This window comes from Thunnus maccoyii, chromosome 7 (genome assembly GCF_910596095.1).
Source record: "Thunnus maccoyii chromosome 7, fThuMac1.1, whole genome shotgun sequence".
In the NCBI taxonomy this organism is placed as follows: domain Eukaryota; kingdom Metazoa; phylum Chordata; class Actinopteri; order Scombriformes; family Scombridae; genus Thunnus; species Thunnus maccoyii.
Genome location: NC_056539.1, coordinates 2,382,874 through 2,410,371, shown reverse-complemented (window position 1 = coordinate 2,410,371; position 27,498 = coordinate 2,382,874). Strand labels below are relative to the sequence as shown.

Here is a 27,498-nt window from a genome sequence, read left to right as displayed (position 1 = left end):
TACATGATTAAACATGCTAAAGGACACTTCTCCAGCCAAATGTTAATCACACTGTGAAATCCAATTTTGAGTTCCACTTTAACCCACCTAATGAGTTGGCACCAGTATGTAAGCATCTATTAAATATACTAGAGAGCTGGTGTTTACTATTGTACTTCACTGTTGGGTTCAGGCTATAAGGTAGATGGCATTCATGACTGTTTCTAGGACGAGCTGGGACCTGATGTGCCAGTAGCTTGCCTTATTTCTGTCTTGACAATGATGGGCTCTACTCAGGCATCAAATCTAGCTAATCTGTCGTGGAAAGGGATGCATCTGTCTGTCTTCAGCCCTATCAAAAACAAACTTTAAATTGACAAATTTTTAACACACTAAATTTAGCCTTAACAAACAGGTCTTTGGCAGGCAAAAACATTTTTAATTAATGATTTAATTATCAACCACAATCTTGATTTGGTGTTTTTATCTGAAACTTAGTTAGGCCAAGATATGAAGCCAAACCCCTCCCATCTTTATTTTATGGGTGAAGCTACAGTGCATAAGAAAAGAGATGGAGTTGGTGTGTTTTATTCTTTCTAGCACAAGCAGATGTCTTATGGAAAATAGGAGTGTGCCCGAATACAAATACGTCATTCAGCAAAGCACAAATAGTGGGGTTTTTTTTACGAATATTTGTGTCATACAAATATTTTAAAAATGATCTGTTTTCAGGAAGAAAAAAAACCCATGTCAAATACCAGCATGCAGGTCGGTTACATCACTATCTCAATCTCTCTCCTTTTGCTTTGCAGGTCTCAACGAGGGGAGTCACATCCACCTGCTACATGACGCACATTTCCTAATTTGGACATCACTCCTGGAGTTGGGGGTGTTCCCCAGAGATAAAGATGAGCTACTGACACACACAAAGTGCTCCTAAGGGACTCTCCATAACCTGTTGTTCCCCTTCTCCTTTCCACAAAGTGAGGTTGTGAAAAATAGACAATAGATGAAAAGTGCAAAGCAATAATCGCCTTTGAAGTTCTTCCCTGCACGCCACACACTGTGCTGTCTCTGTGTTATGGATGTATAAATAGGTAGAGGGCTGTCTGCAATGAGGCACTGAGTAAAGTTTGAGCTCAGTAATCAGCGCAGTTGTCTATGATCTGGGAGACTCCAGCTCAAGACCTGGTGTGGGGACCTCCTTCATAAGGTAGTTTATTCATGAGCACTTTAATTTTCTAACATTAAAAGTGTTAGAAAAACAAAAACAGGATTTTTAAGCCTCTTTCCACTTTTATTCAAATACAAATACAAATAATTTTGCTGCCTCAACAAATACAGGTACAAATACAAGTACTGGGCTCTCTGCACATCTCTAATGAAAAATTTGCTTCTTTGGAATATGTAACTGTTCAGTTGAATTCCTCATGTCGAGCTGTCTTAAGCATCTACAGGCCACCTAAATACTGTGCAAACTTGTTTTTTTCTGAACTGCTGTCTATAATGTGTATTGGCTTTGACTGTGTAATTATTTTTGGTGATTTTAACATCCATGTTGACAACCCCCAGGACAGAGGGATTTACAAATTGTGCTGTGTTCTTGATAACTATGGACTGACTCAGCATGTGACAGAGCCCACACATAACAAGGGGCACACTCTGGATTTAATCATCTCCAAGGGTCTGAACATTTCTAAAGTTGTGGTGACTGATGTTGCTCTCTCTGATCGTTCCTGTGCTTTCCTTGTGATGAATACCTCAGTGCATACACCTGTTCAAAAAAAGGTAATCAGTATACAGTACATCAAACACCAGTGAATTCTTTAATCATACATTTTCTTCCACACCCGCCCTCTGTTGGGTTTCAGTCAATTAACTTGCCGGTAATTTCAGCTAATTACAAATGTTATTGACATGTTGTCATTGCTGCCTCTAAGGTAAATGTGGTCTCCAGTAAGAAGAGCTCAATGGAGAAATGCTACACTGGTAAAAATTGAAAAAGGTGTGTTGAAAAGCTGAATGCACATGGCAAAAAACAAATATCCAGGTTCATTATGACATCTATAAAGAGAGAGACTTTGCATTCATAATTAGGAGTTGAAAGACGCAAGATAATCTTTAGTTTTTTCACGTTTCTTCCTTGTTTTTGGAGCCAAAGAAGAACAATATATGGACTAAATTTTAATAGCCACAATAAGACAATACTCTGCTTTTAATAATTAGTGTCTGATTATACCACAAAAAAGCTGAATGACCTCATTATAGTTCTTAAAATAATATCCTTTGGATGGATGTGGAGGATGTGGTGGTGAATTCACACCAGGAAACAGCCCTTATGAGTGCACGAAGTGAAACATCTTTCTTTCTGACAGAACTGACACTATTTTGTGCACCAAGGAGAAAGCGAATGTTAATCTTTTATCACTGCCTGAATGTTGGATGAGACAGCTGAGGAGCAGATGGGACAGGACAGCAGACCTGGAGGCAGATGTTAAGGTCTAACCACACCTCCATTCATTCACAAATGGGCGTAGATTTAGGTATGGACAGTAGGGGCATATCCCTACCAATATCAAGGTGTTGCTGGATTGTTCCTACCAATGTTTTTACTGATCTCAAACAATCTAACTGCTTTAACTCCACCTAACGTTAATGGTAAGATCTCTGCAGAGTTGCCAGATTTTGTGCGTATCTGCAAAAAGGTGAGCTATTATGATAAAGAGTGATAGAGCAGGAGATGAGGGTATGTGGAGCAGAGCAGGTGGACCCAAACTCAGGAGACTGCAGGCAGAGCAAAGATGAAGAATAACGTCTTTATTCTGGCTCAAGTGCAGGCAAAGTAAAACTGAACTGAACTGATCAACACAGAACAAACAGAGCAGAGCAAAGGATCCAACAAGACTGAACTGAAAACCAGAGGCCTGAACTACGAAACATGTGTAACATACCCAGGATATCTTTTCGTTATCTGGCTTCACTGAGCCTAACATTGCCAATCCAGATAACCAGTACTACAAAGCTGGCTATCAACTAGATCAGTCAACTCTGGGTTTTCCAGCTACAAACGTGTTCATGTGAAAAAGGCGGGGTTGTTAATTATGAGCGACATCATCAGAACCATGAACGATGTACTTCATATGATTCATATGAGATGAAACGGTGATACCAAGTACCTGTGGAAAACTTCTGTTTTAGTGACAGCAAAAAGTCATATTCAACAAAGTGAAATGTAAATGAGCCTGTAATCATACAACAGAATAAGAAGATGTAGAAACACTAGAGATAATTTCCACATATTAAAAGTTGTCTAAGGCTTAAAATACATGTAGGAATTTTTATATATGACTTAAGTGGAGAGTGAGTATTCTTGCTATTTAGTTGGATGATGAAGAAACCATTCTGAAAAAAGAAAGAGGTCATATTATACCCCTTTTCAACAAGTTAACACAGTTCCCTGGAGTCTTAATAAAATGTATCTGACCTGCTTTGGTCAAAATACCACAAGGATCAAGCACCACTGCAGCCCTCTCATCCTATCTGTGTAAATAAACTTTTGCTGTGAGTTAATTGCAACAGATCAAAAGGATGCAGAAATAACTACATCATGATGTTGATTTGTAAAAAGCCTGAATTCATCCTTTGTCAGGTCTGTCCGCAAGAAAACAAGCAAACAACTGTTAAAATTTCTGTATGGAGTTCAGATCGCTCCCTCCACACTCAAAATAACATCATCTAAAGGCATAAATACGGCAGCAATGTTATTGTTTATACACATAGATATCTACATACTGTGTAACTTTATTCTATAAACTCACCAGCATTTAAGATGTTTATTACTGATGACAGCAGCAGAGGTGGTGTGTGACTCTGATGTTAGTTTAGCTCCAGCTAGGTTGAGAGGGGAGATTGAAGATAAATCCACTTAATCCCAAAAGTTTAAAAAACAAGCTGCTCCAGATCAGAGCAGAATTGGGTGTTTATTACACCAGAAGACAAGGAAGCAGTAGCGACGCAGGACTCTTCGGCTCTACTCCCCGACCGCCTCTCTCCTGCAGAGCTCACCGGTACTCAGCAGCCATCTGTCAGCAAGCAGCAGCTCTGTCCCCGGGTCCAGCCCCGCCATACAGGCGAATTTTTCGCTCTTAGCTTAGCCGAGCCTAGCCTTAGCCTAGCTTCGTCCAATGAAAAGAAGTAAGAAGGGGCATCAAATCTGAGTGGTTTGTTGAATCACATGAGTACAGAGCAAGCCAGCCCACACCAAACTGATTGGGTAGTCTTATTTCACAGCTTGTGTGTTAGTAGGCACATCAGAGAGCCAAATACATACACACAAGCACTGAAAAAGTGAGTTTTTCATAATATGGCCCCTTTAAAAGTAACGCCAGACTGTTTCTGCTACGGCAGCAAAGAGTGGAAAAGAAGTTAATGACTGATGAGGTCTATCTGACCCAAATGTTGCATCTATAATCATGGGAGCCAATTAACAGTTTGTGGATTATTTTTCTAATAAAAGACAATCTTTTGTTTTTATTTCCACTTATCATCACACAGTTGTCTCATGTTATTCTGAGCTGCAGTGATGGAATCAGAGTGTAAAATCATCCACACTGTCATCTGTCACTCTGGAGATAAATAAACTTTGCACAATTAAAATGCAGCTAAAATCTTCATTACGTGTTTAGTGTCATAAACAATCTCGACATTTGTAGAAAGCTCTGTTTTAGTGGAAATAGAAAGCCTGGAACAATAACATGTTTCCACTGACCTATAAAAATATATATTGCTCTTTTTTACTTATCACTTTATTGTACCTCAGGACTTTTGTCCATGTCGGGATCCTGTATGAGTGATGACTCTTTTTTTTTTTTACAGTGATCTGATTGGTCAGTGGTTGGTTTGTTGACAGGTTGTGATCCAATCCTCTGAAGTTAACCTACTCCGGAGTAGTTTAGCTGTTCACCACAAGTTGCCATGGTGATGAACCCAGGTAAGAAGTGAACCACTGTTGTAGGACTGAAAACCCAGAGTTAAACCTGAAGTTACCTCACTATCCCCAAATCCTGCTTTGTAGTACAGGCCTCAGGACTTCAATATAAACTGAACTAATGAAACAACAAGGAACAGGTTGCAAGACACAAGGGCAGGCTGGGAGCTGATTGGCTGGGGAAGACACAGGGAGCAGGGCAGCAAAAGTTGAGAGTAAAACAGACAATAAAGCAGGGTATGCTTTAGGGTGTGGCTACCTTCTGATTTATGAGTCGCTACCATGGCAACAACACTGGTTACTTACATTACCTAACGTAATGTAACCCCAGATTAGAATATGAGTATAGGCATAGCTATCGCTATTTTACTCTGTTTTCATGAATGTTAATTGTAACTTTTACCTAAAAAGTCTCATTCAGCATTTGGTTGTACTAAAAGACCCTCTAAGGAGTCAGCTGTTCAGTTTTTCCAGTAAGTACATTTGTTTTAAGCCTGTCTATCGCAAGCCAAAATTAGCATTAGCATTAGAAATATCACAGTTAACCATAGACTGTAAATGCACTGTGCCAAACAATGCCAAATTGCCAAACTCCAGGCTTCGAAACAGTAGTGGACAAACCTATGGGTGACGTCACAGTGGCTGAGTCCATTATTTTTTACAGTCTATGATTCCGCCCAAAAGCAAATTAAGACATCTGGTTCTTTTTTAAAGATGAACCAAAGTGTCAGTAAGAGTTGAACTTAGTTAATAACAGTGTTCTGTAATCAATCCAAACATAAAGACAGTTATTCTTCATATGAAACAATGGTGTCTAACATATTACCGACTTACTGATTTAGGCAAACCCAACAGCCGAGAAACAAAGGAATGGCCTTGAGGCGTAATCTGCATAGTGAAACCGAGATGGTCTGAAAGGAAGCTCATGTTTGGTTAAAGAAGAGCCTGAGGAGAAAGAGAATCTCTCTGATGTGGGACTATTTGTCATCAGGCATTTATACTTGCCTCAAAAGACTGTCTTATGGAATAGCTAGATATTCTAAGCCAGTGCTAGTGTCTGTGATTCTTCTGCCTACAGGGGGAAAAATATATCTTAAGAGCTGTAATGCAAGGACCCAACGGGGAATGGCGAAAAAAAAAATCAATGACAAGACTACTCACAGAAGATAAAAGACTTTATAAGTCCAGTCCACCTTAAAGTCCCCCTCCACTCAAATGTTTTTCTTCCTGTTCCTACGGTTGGCTGTCTGAGCTTCACTGTGCAGAATGATGTATGTGCAGACTTTGACACTAGAAGGCTGTTTTCACATTTATCTGCTGAAAGTGGAGAGTTTGTCTGTTCTGATCAAAAATCTGATTTTTAGGGGTGGGCCTAAGAGCAGGATTTGTGACCTCACAACTAGTTTGAAACCCAATCCAGGTCTGATAATTGGCTTTACAGTTAAATAGGAGACATATTGTGTTCCAACCCAGTCTCACGGCAGTTCGTGAAATAGTCACAAAATTTCAATCAATCAATTGATTTCAATCAATTTGTGTACATGGACATGAATTTTCCACTTTTTTCGGTGCAGGCACAAGAGATATTCCAATTGAATTACATTAGTTTGAAAGTCGTGCTGAGTGGCACAAAAAAATAAAAAACCTTGTCACCAGCCAAAATGCATTGCCGGCAAGTTTAGCACTGATGGGTATTGACGTCCTCAATTTGTGCAGCACTTTTTGGGTGAGGGAGACACCCTGCTTTCCCTGTAAAAAAGTTACCATTTATTTTTATGGCACTTGTCAACAACCACAGTTACAAGGTGCTTTACAGGTGCACATAAAAATGTAGTACCATTAAGAACAAAAAATTACATACACTGAGAAATAAACGACAAAATACATCATAAAACCATTTGGGACATAGCCTGACTGATAAAAAACAGGAAATGGAACTTAACCTCACTAAGTAACACTTTTAACAGCAGGCATACAAGCCAAACCAAGACTAGAGAGAGGACTCTTCTTGCTTCATGTGTTCTTACATATGGTGTGGTGGACTGGGATTGGATGTCAGATAGGCCAATCAGGAGTGGATCTGGTATGAGCAGGTGTGTGGAGGGAAAATAGAGGGAAATGATGGTGAGTAAGCAGAGATTTCCGAGACTGATTCCTTTTTACTACCCTCTACCACAAAGTATGACTCCACATGAGTCTGTCTTCCAGGTAAACTATTAGATGTACTTATACTGAAAGACTTGATGCTCACAGCTGTTTCATTATATGTCGTTTCTCTCTAAATATGCTGAAATAACATGGGAAACAGAAAAACAAGTACAGCACATATTCCAACTGGACAAGATAATATTGCTTCAATACAAAATGAACAGAGAACTGCCTGGTGACTGTGTGGCTCTAAGCAGATTAGTACACACTTAAGGGGCCCTGTGGAGTTTTCTTACAAACAAAAGTTAAGTTTGCATTATGTTTCTCAACAAAACACATTGTGTGTGTCCTTGAAGATCCTTGAGTGCATCCTTATAAAACTTTTGCAAAGCCAATTTTTAAAAATATTTTAAATAGTGCACTGTTAACTTACATGTAGAGTTCCCACCATGCTCAGAAGAATTGGTGCATTCACCTCATTATATTAAATAATGATGACAGTGGAGGAGCACACTCAATGACAAGAGATCACTTTATTTACAAAAGACAAAACGTTTTTGGTCATCCAGCCTTCATCAGTGCCACAAACATGCAGTAACATGCAACACACACACACAGGTGAGTCCCCTCAAGGTAATTAGCATTGCACCTGGTAAGGCACTCAAATACATGACAAGCAGTGAGCATCCAGTATTGAAACAAGAAATAAGACAGAAACCAATTCACTACGGGGAAATGTGGGATTCTTTAAATGGGTCCACCATTCACTTTTTTCCATATCAAATATTAACAGACATTCCAATAATTATTAGATAACACAGTTAGGTTAGTTGAGTACATGCCAGTTCCCTTTAATTGTGTCCATGTTTGCCTAACTTGCGTCTTTTCCTCGCATCTTGCTTCCTTCTCACTGAAGACATGAGGAGAGATGCGAGGAGAGAGGAAACAAGGAAACAGACTTTTAGAGAAAAGAGATATCGTTTCCTCTGAAGCAGTGTCTGTTTCAGATGATGGTGGCACAGCAGGATCAGCTGTCAGTCGGCTTTAATAGCCCTGTAGCGACTTTTGATTTAGTTTGCAACTTATGCACTCCCTAAATAATAAAGACGCACAGCCACCAGAGCAGTGTTGTTTATTCTCTGTATGTTCACTTAAACTGACAAACACCATTCTGTATGTGGAGATCAGTCCTGCTCAGACGCTTATTTAATTCAATTTCAGTTCAATTCAGTTTTATTTGTATAGTGCCAAATCATAACAAAAGTTATCTCAGGGCACTTTTCACATAGAGCAGGTCTAGACCGTATTCTTTAATTTACAGAGACCCAACATTCCCCCAGGAGCCCTCTTTAACAGGAAGAAACTTCAAGCAGAACCGGGCTCTAGGTGGGCGGCCATCTGCCATAAATCAATATGATAATCTGAGATTAGATTGTTTATTAATACAGCTTTAGATGACAGAGATTTAATTTTAAGAGTCCACATTTAATTCTCCTATTTTGTTATACTATTGCAGTGTTGGTGTTAACTTTCATTAGATTTTTAAGAATGAATCCTCTTCTGTTTACTTTAGATTTAATTAATTTAAGTGGTCGGAGGACAGACAGTTTTTATGTGGTTTTGGGTGGGTAACTGCTCTAATGGAAGCACAGAGAAGCGTGTAGGACTGCAGCTCTGCCTCCTGGTCTCAACTCTGGGCTGTCATGGTTTTGGTCTACTAATAAACTCAGTTATATTTCTAGATATGAGAGCAGCTCCACCCAAAGTGGGATGTACGCCATCTTGCCTATTGTCTATGAAGCCCACATCGTTTGCTGGACACCACCTCGACAGCCAGCGGTTGTATGATGACATGCGGCTATACATGTCATCACTGGTCAGATTAGGCAGAGGCTAACTGTCACAGTACAGAAGTACCTGTTAAGACCACAAGAGTGTGGAGGTTTATCAGAGCTCACTGGGACACTCTTGATCAATAGGACCTCCCATCATTGACGTACATACAAATAGCCTACTGTACATGGCCCAATCAAGCTCCTATAACTTGTTGAAGTAAGATTTGGACCAACCAAACATTGTTACAGTCACGGTCAAATGACTCATATTCAGGAGCTGACAGGAGAAATACAAAGCAATTAAATCAAGTTACTAGGAACAGGTATGTTATATTTAGGCTACATAAAAGAGACGTACTACAATATAATTTTGACTGGGACACACTTGCCTACTACGTGGTGGTGCGTGAACATGCACTCAAGTGTTCAAGACTATTAGTGTGGGTACAGGGACGCACCCTGGATTAACTTGTTTCTTGGTGCATTACCATAATAAATGGTTGATCAGCTGAATAGCATGAATGTTGTGTTGGCAAGCCGCCCACACAACAGGGACCTACTTGTAAAAAGAAGTCCTCACAGTAATTGAGTTCAAAATCTGCTTTTAACCTTTAAGGGGAAGGCTATAAATAAACAGGTAGACTGTTGGGCACACTCATACTGATAGACTTAATGCTCACAGCTGCTTTTAGTGTTTGTCATTTCCCCTTATATATGACTCTAGTCCCTAGCTTGAACCTTCCAGAGAGTGTATGTATGGGTTGTGTCTTTTCACTCTCAGTGTCTGGTCTCACTTCCTAAACTGAAGTCTAGGTTAGCAGGAGCAAGATGAGGAGTGTGGATTATATAGTTCAGGGCTTCCTGTGCGGCTTCTCAAATGTCTGCTCTGTGCAAACACATCACACAGGATCTGAGTGTCTGGGCTACAGGGTGAGAGACAGACAGAGAAAGGGAGTGTGTGTGTGTGTGTGTGATGGTTGTGATGGAAACCTTTATCCTGAGAAATTAAACTATAAGTGATGATTCTCAGGTTAAAAATATTTTGATTATATTAGAGTCAGTGATGAGAAAGAACAACATATTTGTATCCAAATTATAAAAGGTAAAACTCTAAAATACTGCCTGTGGCCTTTGTTTACTTCAACTGCTGAGAATTGTGCCTTCATCTGAAACAGGCTTGTATTAGAGATAGGCATTTCTTACAAATATTTATTTATAATGAATATTTCATCACATTTTAGTATGACGTCTCCCTGTTTCTGATCTGCTCCTGTTTTTATTTCATAGATAATTTCAAGTTCTAAGACCTTTCTTTCCTCGCCTTTGACATGCAAGATAGGAGCCTTTGGGACCTGATGAAGGAGAGAGAGTGGATTCCATTGACTTTCAATGAAATTCGCCTTGTCACGCATCAATTACTTGTGGCATACAAATCCCTGAAGGGTATTGGCATCCTTCGTACAGACCTAAAACCTGACAACATCATGCTTGTCAACCACAAAGACTAGCCCTTGAGGATGAAACTAGTTGAGTTGTAGTAGTGGTCAGAATGACCATGCAAGCTTATGGATACAGGGCTCGGGGGTGACTTTGGGTCTCCCCATATCTGAAGCTATCACTATGTGGGGACTGGAATGTGTCATGGCATTCCAGTACTTCAGAACCAATCTCTTCCCTGGAAAGTGTGAATACCACAAAATGGAAGTTATCTCCAGGTACTCAATCAACCTGGAGACCACCTCCTAAGTGCTGGAAAGCACACCTGGCAGTATTTCAGCACGGAGCCCATCAATTCAGGATGGAGACTAAAATCACCTATGGAATATGTGGAGGCAACAGGTGTTGTGGTGGCACTTTTGTAATAAAGACTCACAAGAGAGAAGACGTCTTTGAGTTTTATTCTCACACTTGAAAGCGGACACAAAAACCTTTAACAGTTACAGGAGTTGTCTTAGGCAATGAGTAAGATTTTACTCAATCAAATTTTATGCACTCAGCAGGAAAATCTACCCATTTATTGGAACATTCTGATTGGTTATAACAAGTCGTACTACTCAACAGATAGACATGTTGCATAGCTCTTCATCTGAAAACACCTAACATGTGCCTGTCGGAGCACTGGCATTAGCATACCCTTAAGTGTTTGTACAACCCAATGTTCAATTCAATTCAGGTTACACAACCTTGACCAAATGTCAGCATGTCAGTGTGTTCTGTGCTTTTTCCATAGGTGTTTGGATATAGCTATAGATTTAGTCAATGCAGTCAAGAGATTCAGAGAAAATGGTGATGATCATCAGTATGAAGACAGGATGACATTTTTAAGCCTCTTTAACTGGTTGTGGCATCTAGATGCTGGAAGTAGAGTCACCCCCAAGGCAAGCCCTAAAACATTGTTTCATTACAATAGCTCACCTGGGAGACTACATGGATAACAGCTCCTATGCAGATGCTGCCCTTGATTGTATGACCATGTCCCCATTTGATTCTGATGATTCCAGTGACCCATCACTAACTCAAGTGGTGTGTGACTGACTGACAGAAAGTCCCTCAAAAAGTTCAACTCAAAACAGAAAAAATCTGAGGGCATCTGATGGATAATGACAACCAAGGAATTCAAGAGAACAAGAACACAAAGAGTCCAAACATAACAGAATGTCCTGGCAGGATGTGACAAAGCCCCCCCTCCCCCCACCCACCCTCCCTCACCTCAAGGGACGGATTCCAGACATCCCACAACATTGCCAAGGGACACAGGACAGATGGCCATAAGACGGGGGGAGGAGGAGGCCAAAACTGACAGTACAATGGCCAGGACAAAACACAGGTAGCGCTCAGATGGGTGACTAGAGCGCAGGAATCCAAGGAAGCAGTGCTTGGGCAGGGGGCCAGAGAGCATGGGGGAACCAGGGGACTGGCACTCAGGCAGCTGACCAGGACACTGGGAACTAGGGAGGTGGTGCTCAGATGGATGGCTCGGGGAACAGGAGCACAGCAAAAAGTCTTAGCCAAGAAGCTTGGGGTCAGGACCATGGGAAAGCTGAGGACCTCTGGTAGGCAACCAGAGGGCAGGGGCAACGTTTGACACCGCTCTGAAGGATGACCAGGAGGCAGGACAGACGGCAGAAGTCACTCGGGAGGGTGACCAGGGCACAGGACAGATGGCAGAAGCCCCTTTGGACATTTGCAGCGAAGGTAGAACTCCTCTGGAAGTTGGGCTGCAGGCCAGTGGTGAAGGAAGAACCCCTCTAGACGCCGAGCAGGAGGCCGGTGGTGAAGGCAGAACCCCTCTGGAGGCCGGGCAGGGGGCTGGTGGCAAAGGCGGAACCCCTCTTGAGGCTGGGCTGCAGACCGGTGGCGAAGGCAGAACCCCTCTGGAGGCCAATCTGGAGGTCGGGCTGCAGGCCGGCGGCAAAGGCTGGGCTGCTCTGGAGGTTGGGCTGCTCTTCATCTTACCTGGTGCGAGAGGAAATTGGAATATAATGGTACAGCTAAAAGACGCAGCATGACACTGAATATGGAAGCCGCGCACATTGTGCAGCTCATCTCTTTTTTTTGCGCAGCTGGTCTATTTTTTTCTTTACACACAGCTATGTGGCCCTCCAACAGGTACAAACTATAAAGAACTGTGTAAAAACACGAGCACAAACTGTTTAAAAATGATTAAAATCAATAACTTATTGTACCAGAGGCAATGCAACGCAGCAGTGCAATCTTGTGGCTTTTTTACATTGCATATTAAAATGAATCAATCAAATCAATGTGTATCCCTGATCCTGTAGTTAAAATCATCTAGTTAATTAATTCAGTACCATTTAATAAAGCCTATGCTTCCAAACCCCGTATGACTAACTGTATTATCACTTGGAAAAACTCAATATGCATGCAGTAATGGAGATGGAGTCTGTGTAGCAGGTAGAAAGCCCCGCTCCGCCTCACCCATGTGACGTATTGTGTCCATGCCCAGTGTATTTCAGCTGTTACTGTATGCTTCTTTTTGTCTGTGGGAAGTTGTTGTCACTGAGTAAATTATTGCCCCCTGCTGGTACTTTAGTGTGATACTTTTAAAGCCCCAGTGAGTGTGTAGGCTCTTTGAAATGTGATTACTATGACAATCCCTAAATCAGTTCATGGTATTTATGGCTGCTGGCACAAAAGATTTGCAAGAGGACTTTTAGTTTTTAAATTGGTATTGAATTCCAAGCAGCATTTAAAATGTTATAAAAGTGTGGTCCTTAAAAGCTGCAGATAGATCCCCTGTTATAAGGACATGACAGTGCTGACTGGGAGGCTGACACAAGCTGACCTGACGGTCTTTATTGCTCTGCTCCAAACTGCCGCTGCTCAGTCAGAGGAACAGCTACAGATGAGAGCTGCTAGCAGAGGAAGCTGTGGATGAGAGTTTAACGGCACAGCAATACCCCAGACCCCATTAGAAGCTATTCAGTGTCAGATCAAGTTTATGTGCTCTGGCCACTTACAGAGAAGGCAGACCATACAGTAAATTAAGTGAAGCTCTCTATAGCTGGGCTCCTAGCTGGGCTGGCAGTGAAGCTAACTGCCATGAATCCAAAGTATTATACCTTCAATCAAAGCACAGTGAAGGATAATAAAAAGTAACTATCTATGCATTGGTTTAGACTGAGCTCAGACTCTTTGTCCAACATGTAATGCTCAGCTGCTTGGCGAGCACACACACAGAGACTAGAACCCCCGCCCCCCCCAAGGTGCAGATGAATGCACCATGCCTGGAGGCAAGATTAGTCATGGCCTTCTCATCTCTTAAGGCTGGTTAACCATTTAGCGCTGCAGCCCCGCAAGGCTCTCTGATAAAGTAGGCCAACTTGTATAGACATTTCAGTGCCACAAATCTCCCAGTTGTTGTGTGTGGTGCACAAAATGTGTAACAACCATTAGAAAGAAAGACACAGCTGAGAAAGATGTTGTGGTGGTCATAGGTCAATCTATGAAAGACCATTTCTGCCAGATAAAGAAATGACCATGAAATATGACAAATGACAAAATAACAAAGCTCTTATGTGAGTGAGTGAAATTATGGTATATTAAAAGAGTACTCCACCAATTCAGCGCTGCCCTGCTATAACACTTTTAGGCTCACAATGGACAGTTTTTTTTAAAAAAGGATCCAAATTGATGCAGCAGAACCAGAGATATCATCTTTTTATTTCTTGTCAAAACCAAAGCCTGCTTTACCCACAATGCAAGGCTTCAGAGGTCCCACACCAACAGATTTTCTTCATTTTCAAACTTGTAGTCTTCAGACCCTGATGCTGACTCAAGTGACATCACTTGAGGCAATTTATCAGCTGCCTCTTGAGGCACAAAAGGCTTTATACTACTTTTTATATATATGCAGTACTCCCCAACAACTGGAAACACATGCTAATGTGTAAAATCAGTGGTGTTCACTTATACTAAGTCCCAATTATAAGATAGTAAGTCAAAAACATGAGAGAGAAAAGTCACTGTTAGTCAAAATGATGATATCATCATTTTGACTAACAGTGACTCATGTATTTTGTATAATGTTACCAGATGCTCTTATTAATATTGCAGCTTTGGTTTCCACCATACTGCTCAGGTATGTGCAGATAAATACAGAAGTACTAACAATGCATCAGTGTTTGTGTGTGTGTGTTGTTGAGGTAAGCATGCCTTAGAACAACATAGAAAACATACGACAACATAAATAATAGAAACAGAAGAATATGGAGGTGACCACATTTGAATTAAGTCAATAATATATTGAATATATTTTTTGTTTGTTTTTTTTTTATCCCAGAGGACATTAAGATGTAATCATGTATGAAAATATTAATGTGTGTGTGTGTGTGTGTGTGTGTGTGTGTGTGTGTGTATTTATGTATGTTTTTATTCATTTAGCATTCACGTCAGCAGCAGCAGTAGCACACAAATAACAATAAAATTAATCCAATTTGCTTTGCCAGTTCCGTGGTCCTGGTACTTTGCATGATGCCTCACTGCTATGGCTTCCTGCTACACTGGAACTGAACCATCTGTAATGGTATTTTGAATGGTATTTTTTCTTTTTTTCTTGTATGTATTTATATTTCTCTTATACTTTTTCTGTATCCACTTTGAACAGATTGTATTTATTTTTTAAAAGCTGATGGTAATGTTGTTTTGTATATTATTTATGAGATGTGATTAATGTGATCTGTAATTCACATGATTCATCAATGGAAAGTTTATAATAAACTGGAAAGAAATTCAGACACCAGCCTAAAACATTTGGTAAGTTTGGGGAATGTGACATATTTTCATTTTGATGGACCTGCACCAAAGCTCACCATGTTAACTGTGTGTTAGAGGTCTGCATGGTTCCAAAGTTCCAATCCAAAAACCGATCGATGGAAAATCTAACCGAACCTCACATGCATAAATACGTTTTCAAAAAAGAGAGACTTGATCCCCAGAGGACTGGGGCACAGTCAGGATAGTTAGACCTGATCAGAAAGAAGGACAGAGAGAGAACAACAGCAGCAGCATGATGCTGTATCAGTTAACAAGCAGCCACGGTGGAAAAGAGCAGTAGTTGCTAGTAAGACTAGTTTATGGAAATAATAGAAAGTCCTGTTTTCACCTCCTGCACCAACAATAAAACACTGTTGGTCCACTCTGTGTGTGTTCCATGCTTAGTGTTACAAAAGTTATGTAACCCACAGAAAAATTACCAGAAGTTATCTCTGGCGATGCCACAAGTGGTTGCTAGAGGGAGCTATAGTGCGTAGTAGTGCAATCGATTCAGACTATCGTAGAGAACAAGAAGCAAAACAACGGCGAAAGAAACAACACACAGCTGCTGCTGAGATAAACGAGTAGAGAGAAATCTTAAGAGTTACACGAGCACCTTTCTCAAGACATTTCGGATTTCATTTCTCTTTTTTTGTCATTTTGTTGATTGTGAGGCCGAAGGATTATTTTGATGTTGGTGTACCTGCTTTTGGATTTAATCCATGAATCTCCGGTGAGTTGACATGCTAAATTAGCATATTAAGCTAGCGGTTAGCCCAGTGTAAACATCCGTTTTGCGTTGTTGTTTTAGATCACTGCGTTTATTTTTTATGTTCTTTACCTTATGAGTACCTTAAACCAATCGGAGATGTTTATATAAGAGTGAAGAAATGTTTTTTGAGTGTTATTTTTTCTGTTGTGTTTGGATTTAATCCATGAATCTCCGGTGAGTTGACATGCTAAATTAGCATATTAAGCTAGCGGTTAGCCTAGTGTAAACATCCGTTTTGCGTTGTTGTTTTAGATCACTGCGTTTATTTTTTATGTTCTTTACCTCATGAGTACCTTAAACCAATCGGAGATGTTTATATAAGAGTGAAGAAATGTTTTTTTGAGTGTTATTTTTTCTGTTGTGCTACAAAGGAGGATGTAAACATGAGCGGTATTTGACTAGTGACACCGCAAACGCCATTTTGTTTTCCTTCGTATGGTAACGCGGCAGGTTATGACATTAAGAGAGCAGCTGGTTTTACTGTGGCTAGTTTTCACGGAGGATACACAGTTTACTGTGAGATGTTGCATTTAAGTTCAAATAGGGCTCTAAGATTTGTTGTTTTTTTCTGTGTGCTGTTTAAATATTGTTGATTCACTAATTAATTGAGTTAAGCCATTCATACAGAGAAAGTGTAAGAGAAATAGGGTTATTGAAATGAACACAATTATTGAACAATAGTGATGAGAGATATTTTCCCCGCTGTGTGCAGGTTGTTTTTGAGTCTGAGGTTATTTCCGAGGAGGAGGTCTGGTTTTGCGAGTCAGGATCCATACCAGGGGCAGAGAGTATCTGGCCTGCTTTCTCAACTCACCTGGAATGACAACAACCTTACTCCTGGACAGATAAACATATGAGATCTCAACATACACACTACCCAGGTAGCAACAACAATACACACATACACACCTGAACTGAGGAGAACTGAAAAGAACTTTGAACTGTGGATTCTTTCTACAGACTAATAAACAAAAAGACTAAAACAACAGCAATTCGCTATAAGAGACAATTTGAGTTGAAAGTTTATTTTCTTGTTTTTTTGTTGTGTTGTAATAAATTGAGTTATTTTCTTTAATCCCTAATTAGTTGTGTCCCTCATTCCTGAGTCCAAACCTAGATGCCTAAGTGTCATAAAAGATCATACTCGACTATGCATACATGAGCAGTTGAGTAAACAGTGTTACAATTACATATGATATTAAATAACTAGCCCACCGCATTTGAATTGTAAAAAAGACAATAAACAAACATTAACACTGAAAATACAGTTTTTCTCAATTGTTTGGCACATTTCTCAGAACATTTTTAAAGTTGCATTTCCCAAAACAGCTCATACATGCTGCAAAACACTATAGTTAACCTGCAAAAAGGCTGTAACTCACCCAAAACCTTTCATTTATGTTTCATAATGAAGCCACCAAAATGACACAATCCTTTGACACTGTGTCAAACCAAGATGGTCAAAATGTTGAGATGTTTTGTCAGAATGACAGTGGACTCTTGTGTTCCTCATCTCTTAAGTTCCAGTCTTGTGTGTCATGTTTTCACTGACACTGAATGCCTGCTGTACCAGACTGTTATTTTTCTGAAGCTAACCGACTGCTATTGTGTATCAAACTCTTCAGACACTGATTTCAACAGTGCAAGGTTTCACATTCCACTTTGTAAAGTAAAAGAGTTCCTGCAATGGTCACACAACCCACAGTATAACACAGAGCCTACTACATAGTAACAGAATACAGTTACAGTACTGGGAATCAGGAGACATCCTGTCACTCCTGTCTGTTTGGTTGATTCTCATCCACCTCACGCCTAATGCTCTCCCTTCAATGCAGCAGGGGAAGAATCGTCTTATATGCCGCAACCATCCTCTGCACACTTCCACTGTTATGTCACCACAAGCAGCATCCACTGCAGCGAGCCAAGACATTTGATTTTGTGGTCGATGATCGTACGCTTTATACCTCCACTTTATACACCTCTGGTGCCCCCCGTCCAATGAGCAGCCTCCTCCATGTTCACAAATTAGTAACTCTGTCACCCTCAAGCTTTATAAATGTGTTTTACTATACCCATACTCATGACTTACACCGGTAAGCTAACTGGACAGCATGTGCCATTGGCTGATATAAGATGTGCCAAAGTCCTCAGTTTCACCTGACAACAAATCCATCAGTTTAGCAGACTTTACAACCACTCCATATCAATAACATTTATGAAACATGGGCTCAGCAGATTTTTTGCAATTAGTTGGACTATTCTGCATGTGATGACTTACACAATGAAAGAATTCTAACATATTTCAGAGGGTAAAACGATTCAACTGAGAAGAATCATAATCTGTTTTGATCACAAAGACATATACAACCAATCATTGTTCACATTGTAGACAACTGTACTAAATGTGCCAAAACATTTAGAAATAGTAACAAAGCATGAGAAATGCTCTTTCTGTTGTACACAATTAACAAAATGTGAAGAAATGTTTTTGGAAACATTTTTATTCATAAAAATAAATCACAAGCTATAGTGGGTCTATATAGATTATGAAGAATATTGGGCTATTTCAGCTGTTACAGTAACATTTATAAAACAATTATGATGATAAGAAAACAATTACAAAACTTGAACTTGACCTGCGTTTGCAGGAATATTTAAATCCATTTTTTTAAAATTTAGTTCATCAAGTAGCGTGATATTTTCACTCTTAGCGATGTGATGTCAAGTTCATGGACACATAGGAGATGTGATCATATACAACAAAATAAAAGGTTAAATGCTAACTTAACATGCCAGAATTAAATCCCCCACCAACGCTCCCCTTCACTACTGCAGACTGCACCCCTCAGCCAGATGTCAATACACATAATGTCATTCTAGCAAGTCACTGTTTAATTCAGCCCTAAGGGCAGCACGCAGTAAACTTCAATATGGAACAGAACATAATCACAACATGCTACAGTATAAGCCTATCTGTCAGACTTAGAAAGTCTGCTTTGATGACTGACCTCTGTCTTTATTTTATGTTTTCCTGTGGAGAAGTTATCTGCAGTGTGTTGCCCCTCTTTTACCCACATCTCTGCAAATCTCAGAGCAGGGAAGAAGGAGACCCCTGGTCTATTTACTGCATCATCACGTAGCCTAGACACCATGTCATCTCTACTGTCACACTTCTGAGAGTGAAAGTCCATTTCTGATTTGATTGTTGTTTGCACTATAGACTGTTCTCACATTGCAGCAGATGTTTTAAGATGTTTTTAAATAGCCTATTTTTATTTGAGATATTTTATTTGGTCTATGAGTGAAGCAGCATCGGTGTCATCAACACCAGGCCTCTGGGGCTTAAGCTGGGAATGTTTTTTGACTAGCCCCAAATCTTTCTGACAGAGGAAAATAATCTATAATCATCAGGATGTGTAATTAATCTAATTCCCGACCACTACCGACACTTGCTGCTGCCTGTGTGTAGATGTAGTAGAGACTGAGGGAGTGGGTGGTGCTGGGTAACGTCCTCTTGTATACAAGCTCAGTCCATCTGCAGCCCTCTTTGTCTCGGGTGCTGTGTGTGTGTGCCCATGTCCTCACCTGCACCATGGTATGGACGCTTCATGCTGTCGGGCTCACACAGCAGTATCAAACACTACACCGAAAAGGTAAGGTACACACAAAGGTCCCACTACCAACAGTGCTGCCACCTAGATTTGACAACCACTGGTTTATTCACTATTGTAGCTAAGCTAACCCTAGCTACATATCATTTTTCCGGAGAACGTGGCTAAGCTAATGTTACTGGTACATGGCAACAGGCTAATTAGCATAGGGTAACGGCATTGCCTGGATATAGCTGATTATTAGCCAGCTAGCTAATATAAGCTGCTGAATCATTCAGCTCCTGCTATGTAAGAGTTTATAACATTATGCTACCTTTGTTTGATAGTTGGTCAATGGTCATCATGTGCAGGCCATTCAATTTCAATGTATTTTGTTTTATAGATGGATATACAGATTTTTTTTCTGTAAAGGGAGAGAGCAGACTAGCAAGAGGAAGAAAGAACACAGGTAAACTTTGACAGTAATAATAATACATTTGAAATAAAGTGCCTTTCACAAACTCAAGAACACTGTCCAGTGTAAAAGAAACATAGAATAAAAAGGGACTAAAAATAATACTGTCTGTCGCTGAGGTTCTAACCGGTTCAGTTTGTTGGAGGGAAGTTCGAGGCATCTCCTCAAACTAGAGATTCTGTGGATTCCATAGAAACCACTAACAGCTCCATGGTAAATACCAGTTTTGTGGTGTCCTGGGTGTGTGTCATCATTCGTGCATCTCCCTGTTTGTCAACAGATGAGCATAGACAGTTTTGATTGGTAACTAACTCATCTTTGGTCTGCCTATACTGTAATTATCTTATCTGTAGTGTGTCGTTAGTTAATAGTTAGTTAGATTTCCATCTGAAGAAAGACTTTGTTTGGTTATTTTTCAAATTGCTGTTGCTGTTTCACTGCCTGTAGATCAGTTTTCACACTTTTTCCCCCTGGGCACACACATTTTCACAAATGTTTTTTTTGATCCCAAACTGATTTGGCAAATTATTGTGTAGGTTAATGAGACAACATTTATCCTGCTTTTAGACCGCTGAACCACCAGCTCACAGTGTTTTATTCAACATGTCTATTTTTCAGTGGACTTGAAAGAGCTTTGGCTTCACATCATGCATCCAGATGATTTGGGGACCTATTTTAATCTTCCCAAGAAAACACTACCATGTAAAACACAACTAGATTTTTGTTTTGCAGTGTACGCACCCATTGCATAAAGGCCACTACACTATATTTTTTTCTATGTATGTATAAGGATATAGGACACTTGGGGAGTTGGTAACACAATTTGGAGAAAAGCAAAATGGTCAAAACACCTGATATTTCCTTAATGGTTGTTTGAATTCAATCTACTGTCATCAGGTTGCTGGTTTATTTCATTTGTACATCACAAAGTGCTAAACATTACAGCAGTCAAATAAAAATGTAAAAACAGAATAAAAAATAAACACTGGTGCCATGGGTTTGAGAATTCACAGCTTCTCTACAGATGTCCATTTTGTCCAGAGCAATTGTCTTAACAGCACTATTAGAATTTCAAATGAAATGTTATGTTTGAAGTAGTAATACAATGCAGTAAATTAAATAGCAGTAGTGTTCCAGGCAGAACAGCAGGGACCACCCAAAAAAAAAAAAAAAAAATTCAGCGTGTGCTCTGTGTGTGCACATACTCTGACCACAGCACCAGATGGTCTGGGCTTAGCCCCAGACCTTGTCAACTCTTAGAAACACCCTTGTGAAGCAGCATAAATCACTATGAGGGGGATAATTTTTTGTCCCCACCAGGGATAAAAAATAATTCAGTAGAGGCAGGGATATACAGACCAGAGGGAGGAGGGGGGGGATCCCAACCATCCCCCCCGGCAAAGCACATCCTGCAAGTAGGAATATATCCTTTTTCAAAGTCAGTGGCAGCCACTTAGCTAACGTGTCTCCTCGCTTCCCGCGCTTGCATCTCATCCTCGCGTCTTAGCTATTCCCAGCAAGGATTGCGAGAGGGTTATCCAAGGAAGAGACACAAAGATTGATGATCCTTGCTCACTCCAGCGTCATACCTCTAACTATTCATGACACACAGCTTCTCAACTGTCAACTATCAATATGTAGAAATAATTAATTAACAGTAACGCCTGCTTCAAAACTGATTATACAGTTAGTTGTGTCTGGCCATCACAGAATGAGACTGATAGAAATAACACAAATAGATTTCAAAAACACGGGATTAGATTTCAATATCCTTTGTGCAAGCACTTACAAGAGAGTCTTCTTGTTAATGGTGAATGTAACAATGAAGTTATTGACAATGGCAGGTTGACACAGAGGAGTTTTAAGTAGGCACACTTCTTCTTTGACGTTTCGTTGATGAGCCTGCGTTGCACCCTCCTCCTGATGGCATACTTCCTCCACCACCATCTTTCTCTGTTCTAGTGCTGTGGCTTTATTCCAAGCTGGACAGCTAGTTGTTAGCCCAAGGCCTCCTCTTCCTTGCTGAACATGTTCCACAATGTCCACATGTCTCAAAGCTGCCGTTGCCTGTTCCACTGCTTTGGCTGGTCTCCGTATACATCCAGATGCAAAGGTTAGCGCATTGTTGCTCACCGCTAAATTTCGGGATTCATTCAGTGTCATCTGGAGTCTTGCTTTTGCACACTTGAACTCCTCCGTGAGACAGGTAAGGCACCATGGAACTCTGAGCCATTTCTTGATGTAGCCTGTGATTCCTCCTTCCTGTTTCTCTACTGTTGAGACTGGAACCTCATAGATTGTGAGGGGCCACAGCACCCAGAGGTAGAAGCCCAAAGTTCTGAAATGCATATGTTAACTAAAATAGGCCACTACAACTATACGTGCCTCAATGCACCACAGTTTAATCATACAAGCCTTATGCATCATTGGAGGTAATGTTACAGGCACCAAGACAAGCATTAACAGCATCGCATAACCTGGCACGGTGTTCACATATTCACACACACACACACACACACAGCTGACAGACACAACAGCATCATTAATCAAGCATATGGATAGAGATACACCGGCACCAACATGCTCAGTAACGTTAAAAATGACACCTGAACATAGCCTGGCACAGCGGCCTCATAAACCCCACACACACACACACACACACAGATGGCAGTCGCAGCAACATCAGCATAAAATCCAATTGTATACCCAACAAAAACTACACCTAATTAACAATAATCTTGAATTAGGCAACAGGCTACTACAGTCCAAAATTGTAAATTAGCTTACTTTTGATGATCACAGCAGGAGACGATGGGACTTGGTGTTGAACACTGAAATGATTTCAGTATAGTGAAGGATTCAGTCAGTTCTCTTTCAAAGGAGAGCAGGGAGATAGAGTTCAGTCTGTATGTCATCATTGATGCCCTGATGCCAGTTTTTTATCTGACTGACAGTTGAAAAGAGTCTTTCAACAGTACAGCTTGTTGCTGCTGAATTAGCAGTCACGTACATGTCGTTACTACAGGGCACTTATTGAGGAGAAACTGGCACAGGAATAGGAGTCTGGGTTGAGAATGATGGCTGAACTTGAGCTGAATTGTCTTCTTTATTCTCCTCACAGCTTCTTTTTGTGACTGCTTTGTTTCTCCATGGTTTTTTTTTTATCTTAACTTACATTAAAAGCAGTTAACTTGTGGACAGTAGTCTTCTGTTCCTCTGTGCAATGTGCAATATCTGATCTATCAACATCATCATATGATAAACAAGAAGCAAGAAACAAGAATTGTTTTATTTTTATTGATCACATAGTCAGATAATTGAAACAATACTGATTGACTGCTATTCACCGAATGATCCCGCAAATAAGGAAGCCTTCTGAGTGGATGGGCCTGAGTGCTGCGTGGGCTCACCTAGACCCACCCACAGCTAAGCACAAGTAGTCAACGGACACTTCAGCTGGGTTTAAAATAACTCATGGCCCCATTCACCAGTAACAGTGGATTAACCGTCAATCCCAGTTGTCTCTGATGAAAGTTTGTGAAAACTACCTGGTAAGTAACCTGCGTATTTCAGCAGAGAAGTGAGTAATGTTAACACCAAATTCCATTGAAAAAAATTACAATTTAACATAACAATGATTGGTGATGGATTGCTTGTCAACTAGTAATTTAAGTTACATTTTTACTGAAATAAGTCCACATTTACCTACAAAATAAGTGCCAAATTAATCATTTTATTAATCACTTTATTTTAAAAATATCATCCATGTTGCTCGTCTCACACTTACAAACAAGGTTTATTTTAAATTGTGTACTTTTATAAGGGAGTTTGCCAGAAGCCCCCAGTGTTTCAGAGAGGAGAATACTGCTTATTTTCTCACAATTTTGAAACCTTATTTTATATACTTGGCAAATTTTTTAATCATTCAAATTTGGCTGGGTGATTAATATCACACTTTTCTGTGGTGTGACAACCTTAGAACACATATTTATTATTGCTTTGCGCAGACTTAAAACTATGATGACGCACTATTACTTTCCTGCAAATACTGTGTTGAATCCCAGCAGCACCATGTGGGACACCATCAATCTATCCTATAATGATACATGTACAGTTTAATCTTTTTTAAAGGAAGGGTATTTATTGTAGAGATTGTAGAAATACAATCCCTGTTGTGATTGTGTGATGATGTTGTTGAGCTGCAGACATGAGTGGCATGTTACAGCTCAATAGCTCCTATAATGTTTACTTCTGGCTATTGAATAACATACTCTGTAAAAGCACTGTTTTACACTATTTTTGATGCATTGATTATGAAAGATACCTCATAGAACATATCAAATAATCTTTACCCATGAACCAATGAACATGGGTTGCTTTACACAGAGGAGCAGTGGGCTTTCATTTTCACTTAGTGCTCAGATAAGAGAACCAGTAGTGTAATGATCATCTTCACATGGAGAGGGAGTGGACTATCAACACTTTCCTCTCACACAGCCACAACATCATTGTAGCCGTGTCTGGTAAACAGCAGAAAATTGTGACAGCTCAACATATAAATGTGTAATTTTGTAGCTTGAATTCCACATTGCCAGATGTAAAATATCAGTATGTCAGTATAAAAAAATCCTGTAGCATGACTTCAGAAAAGTAAAGGCGTTTTTCATAAAGTCACAGGACTTGAAATCCATGTATGGACCAACACACAACATATCCAGACACATTCATTCTCCTAAAGGGATGAAAACAATGTGTTTCATGATGGTGGAAAACACTGGTCATGGCTTTACTCCAAATTCTGGCACAAATGCTCATTTGGGTTGAGATCTGATCCCTTAAAGGCCAAAGTAGATGATTTACATCATGAGATGACAGACAACATATCACATGATTTACACGTGTTTCCTGTGTATTTTCTTAGTGTACAGAAATATATTAAGTATCACAAAGTTTATAATGTGAAACAGGTTCAGATCAGTGCTGAATACTAGAAAGACTGAACACTAAAAACATTCACAGATCTAAAAGTGTAGGTTCACATCAGAGAGTATTAATGCATTGATCAAATACATGACTTACACACTTTTATCTATGTGCACAACATACAAAATATCAATTCCACATGAATGAGTGAGTCCAGACAGCTCACTGTAACTTCACCAAGCAAACTACCTACAGCACATTATATGATCTCTGCTGCATTCTTGAGATAAATTCACGCAACAGCCACACAGAGACATTTAACCATCAGAGAAGAAATTAGCAACCAAAGAGACAGAGAGAGAGAAGCTGTATCTGACTCACGTTATCTGACGTCTTCTTCTTTCTTTCATGAAGATGAAGTATTCATGTCATAATGTCCAATTGTGGCTGTTGGTCAACTTGTTTGTTAAATAACAGAATTTTGTGGCTGCTGGTTAAACAGTCTGATATCATTAGCAACAAAGACAAACAAGCTAACTCTCCTGGTTGCCCTGCTGTTTCCACCAGTTACCTGGAGCACTGAGACTCTGATCAGAGGTTGTTTGTCATTTAAACCCAGTATTAGAACAAGCACAAATGTGTGTTATTTGTATTAGGAAGCCTTGCTTTTCTTCACATACCAAACTGCTGTATGTTGCAGTCTTAAAGGGGAACTGCACTGCTAACGTAAACATTAGCTTGTGTTTCCAGGTGTTGGGGAGTACTACTGCATAAGTGTAAAAAGCAGTATAAAGCCTTTTGTGCCTTCAGAGGGAGCTGTGTGAAATCTCAAGTGATGTCACTGGAGTCAGCATCAGTTGGGGTTGAAGACCACAAGTTTGAAAAGTAAAAAAAATCTGCTTGTGTGGAGTTAGAAAGTAGTGAGGTTAGCAGACGTCTGTAGCTCCTCATCTCTGATGGAGGCTAGCAGCTCCAGGCTACATTAGCTGCTACTTAACACACACCAATCTCTGACTGAACTGCTGTCGTCCAGGTTTTGACAAGGCTGCTGCACCAATTTTGCTTAGAAAAAACTGTCCATTATGAGTCTGACAATATTAAGGGAGCTTTTAAAATGGTTTAAAAAGGAAAACTACTGTGCCTTTTACAAAGTATCTTCATATGCGGTAGCACTCATATTATTATGTTATTTTTCACTTCTATGACTGTTCTGGCCAGTGTTATGTTTACCCAAAATATGTTTACCCATCACTAATGCAGAGTAGATTCATGCACTTATAATTCAGAAAAGACTGAGATGGAGGAAATCACAGTCAGACAATACAGAATAAGCAAACAAATTGCTAATTTGACTATTCCATGCAGTTAAAACGGTGCTTTTCAGCAACCAGCTGTTATAGTGCTGTTCTACATCATTAATACAATAAAGCATGACTGATGCATCAGTATCTCTGCAGTTTGGAGTTAAGTGACTCGCTGAAGGGTACTTCATTAGTGGCTGTGTGTAGAGGTGAGTGTTGGGCTTCTATTCTTTTATGCTTCTGTTTTGCTTTAAAGATGGTTTGTGTTTTAACTTTTCTCATGAAAGTGGAAAAACATTATGTGATAAAACTCTTTCCAGCCTCAAGTGCCATGTGTCCTTACCATGCAAACACACACACACATACACACACACACTCTCTCCATCAGGGTGTACAAACCCAGCCCATCAGCTGAGATTGTGGTCTAATTCAAGTTGGCAGATAGGAGTCGGGATGAGAGCAACGAGTAATCAAGGAGACAGACGAGGGAGCAAGAGGGAGAGAGAGAGAGGAGGAGGTAAGTGCAGAGAGAGAGAGAGAGAGAGAGAGGGCAAACTATAAAACATGAAAGTAGAGGAAGGAAGACATTTAACTCGACAGAATCTGAGTCGGATTTAAGAGATGGAAGAGAGAGGTTGGAACAGAATTAGAAGCACTTAATTTGCCAAAAACTAAAAGAACCATGCTGCAGTGTGTGTATTTGTGTGTGTGTGTGTGTGTGTGTGTGTGTGTGTGTGTGTGTGGGTTGTGTCACTGCTTCAGAGATGCAACAACAACTTTACCTAACTGAACCTACTAGTAGTTACAATGCATTTTGTTAAATTTCTAGTGAGAGATATGCATTTCATTTTCATAATCTTGGTATAATGTATATGTACGGTATAAGTGATGTAATGTATATGATGTTTAGTTTGTCATTTATAACTAAGATTTTTGGATGACATGGCTCGTGCGTTGTGGGCAGATTTGGCATGTTCGACTCCTGTTTTGGCTAAAATATCTGAAATAAATCAACATATTTACTTTTTCTCAACAGAGATCATCCAGATACAGTGTAGTTACTAGTTCAGCTCTACCAAGTGTGGATTAAGTGTGCTTCATGTTGGCATTTTTCAGATGTGGCCTCCTACCTAGTGGCAGGCTTGGGTATTAATGGAATCCATGTAACAGCATTATGTAATAAGGATACAAAAAAGGTCTCTGTATTCTTTT

The 27,498-nt window shown here is 40.0% G+C and overlaps 1 protein-coding gene and 1 long non-coding RNA gene across 3 annotated transcripts; one reads left to right on the top strand and one right to left on the bottom strand.

The window, feature by feature from the left end:
- Window positions 1-11,673: 11,673 nt before the first annotated feature.
- LOC121899929 (formin-like protein 6) lies at window positions 11,674-23,174 on the bottom strand. 2 transcript variants are annotated; one of them, XM_042415710.1, is made up of 2 exons: window positions 22,850-23,174; window positions 11,674-12,405 (listed from the first exon to the last, which is right to left on the bottom strand). In XM_042415710.1, the coding sequence occupies exon 2, from the start codon at window positions 12,398-12,400 to the stop codon at window positions 11,954-11,956; it is 447 nt and encodes a 148-aa protein (XP_042271644.1). In that variant the 5' UTR covers window positions 12,401-12,405; window positions 22,850-23,174; the 3' UTR covers window positions 11,674-11,953. The 2 variants fall into 2 exon arrangements, with proteins under 2 accessions (XP_042271644.1, XP_042271643.1); XM_042415709.1 differs by lacking the exon at window positions 22,850-23,174 and adding an exon at window positions 17,380-17,539.
- Window positions 15,240-17,079, top strand: LOC121899930. The gene is made up of 2 exons (XR_006096826.1): window positions 15,240-15,958; window positions 16,710-17,079. It is a non-coding gene; the product is annotated as an uncharacterized LOC121899930 (long non-coding RNA).
- Window positions 23,175-27,498: the final 4,324 nt, after the last annotated feature.

What these genes read in the sequence shown, in the direction of transcription:
- LOC121899929 (XM_042415710.1), bottom strand. Translation starts at nt 12,400, where the DNA reads ATGAAGAGCAGCCCAACCTCCAGAGCAGCCCAGCCTTTGCCGCCGGCC.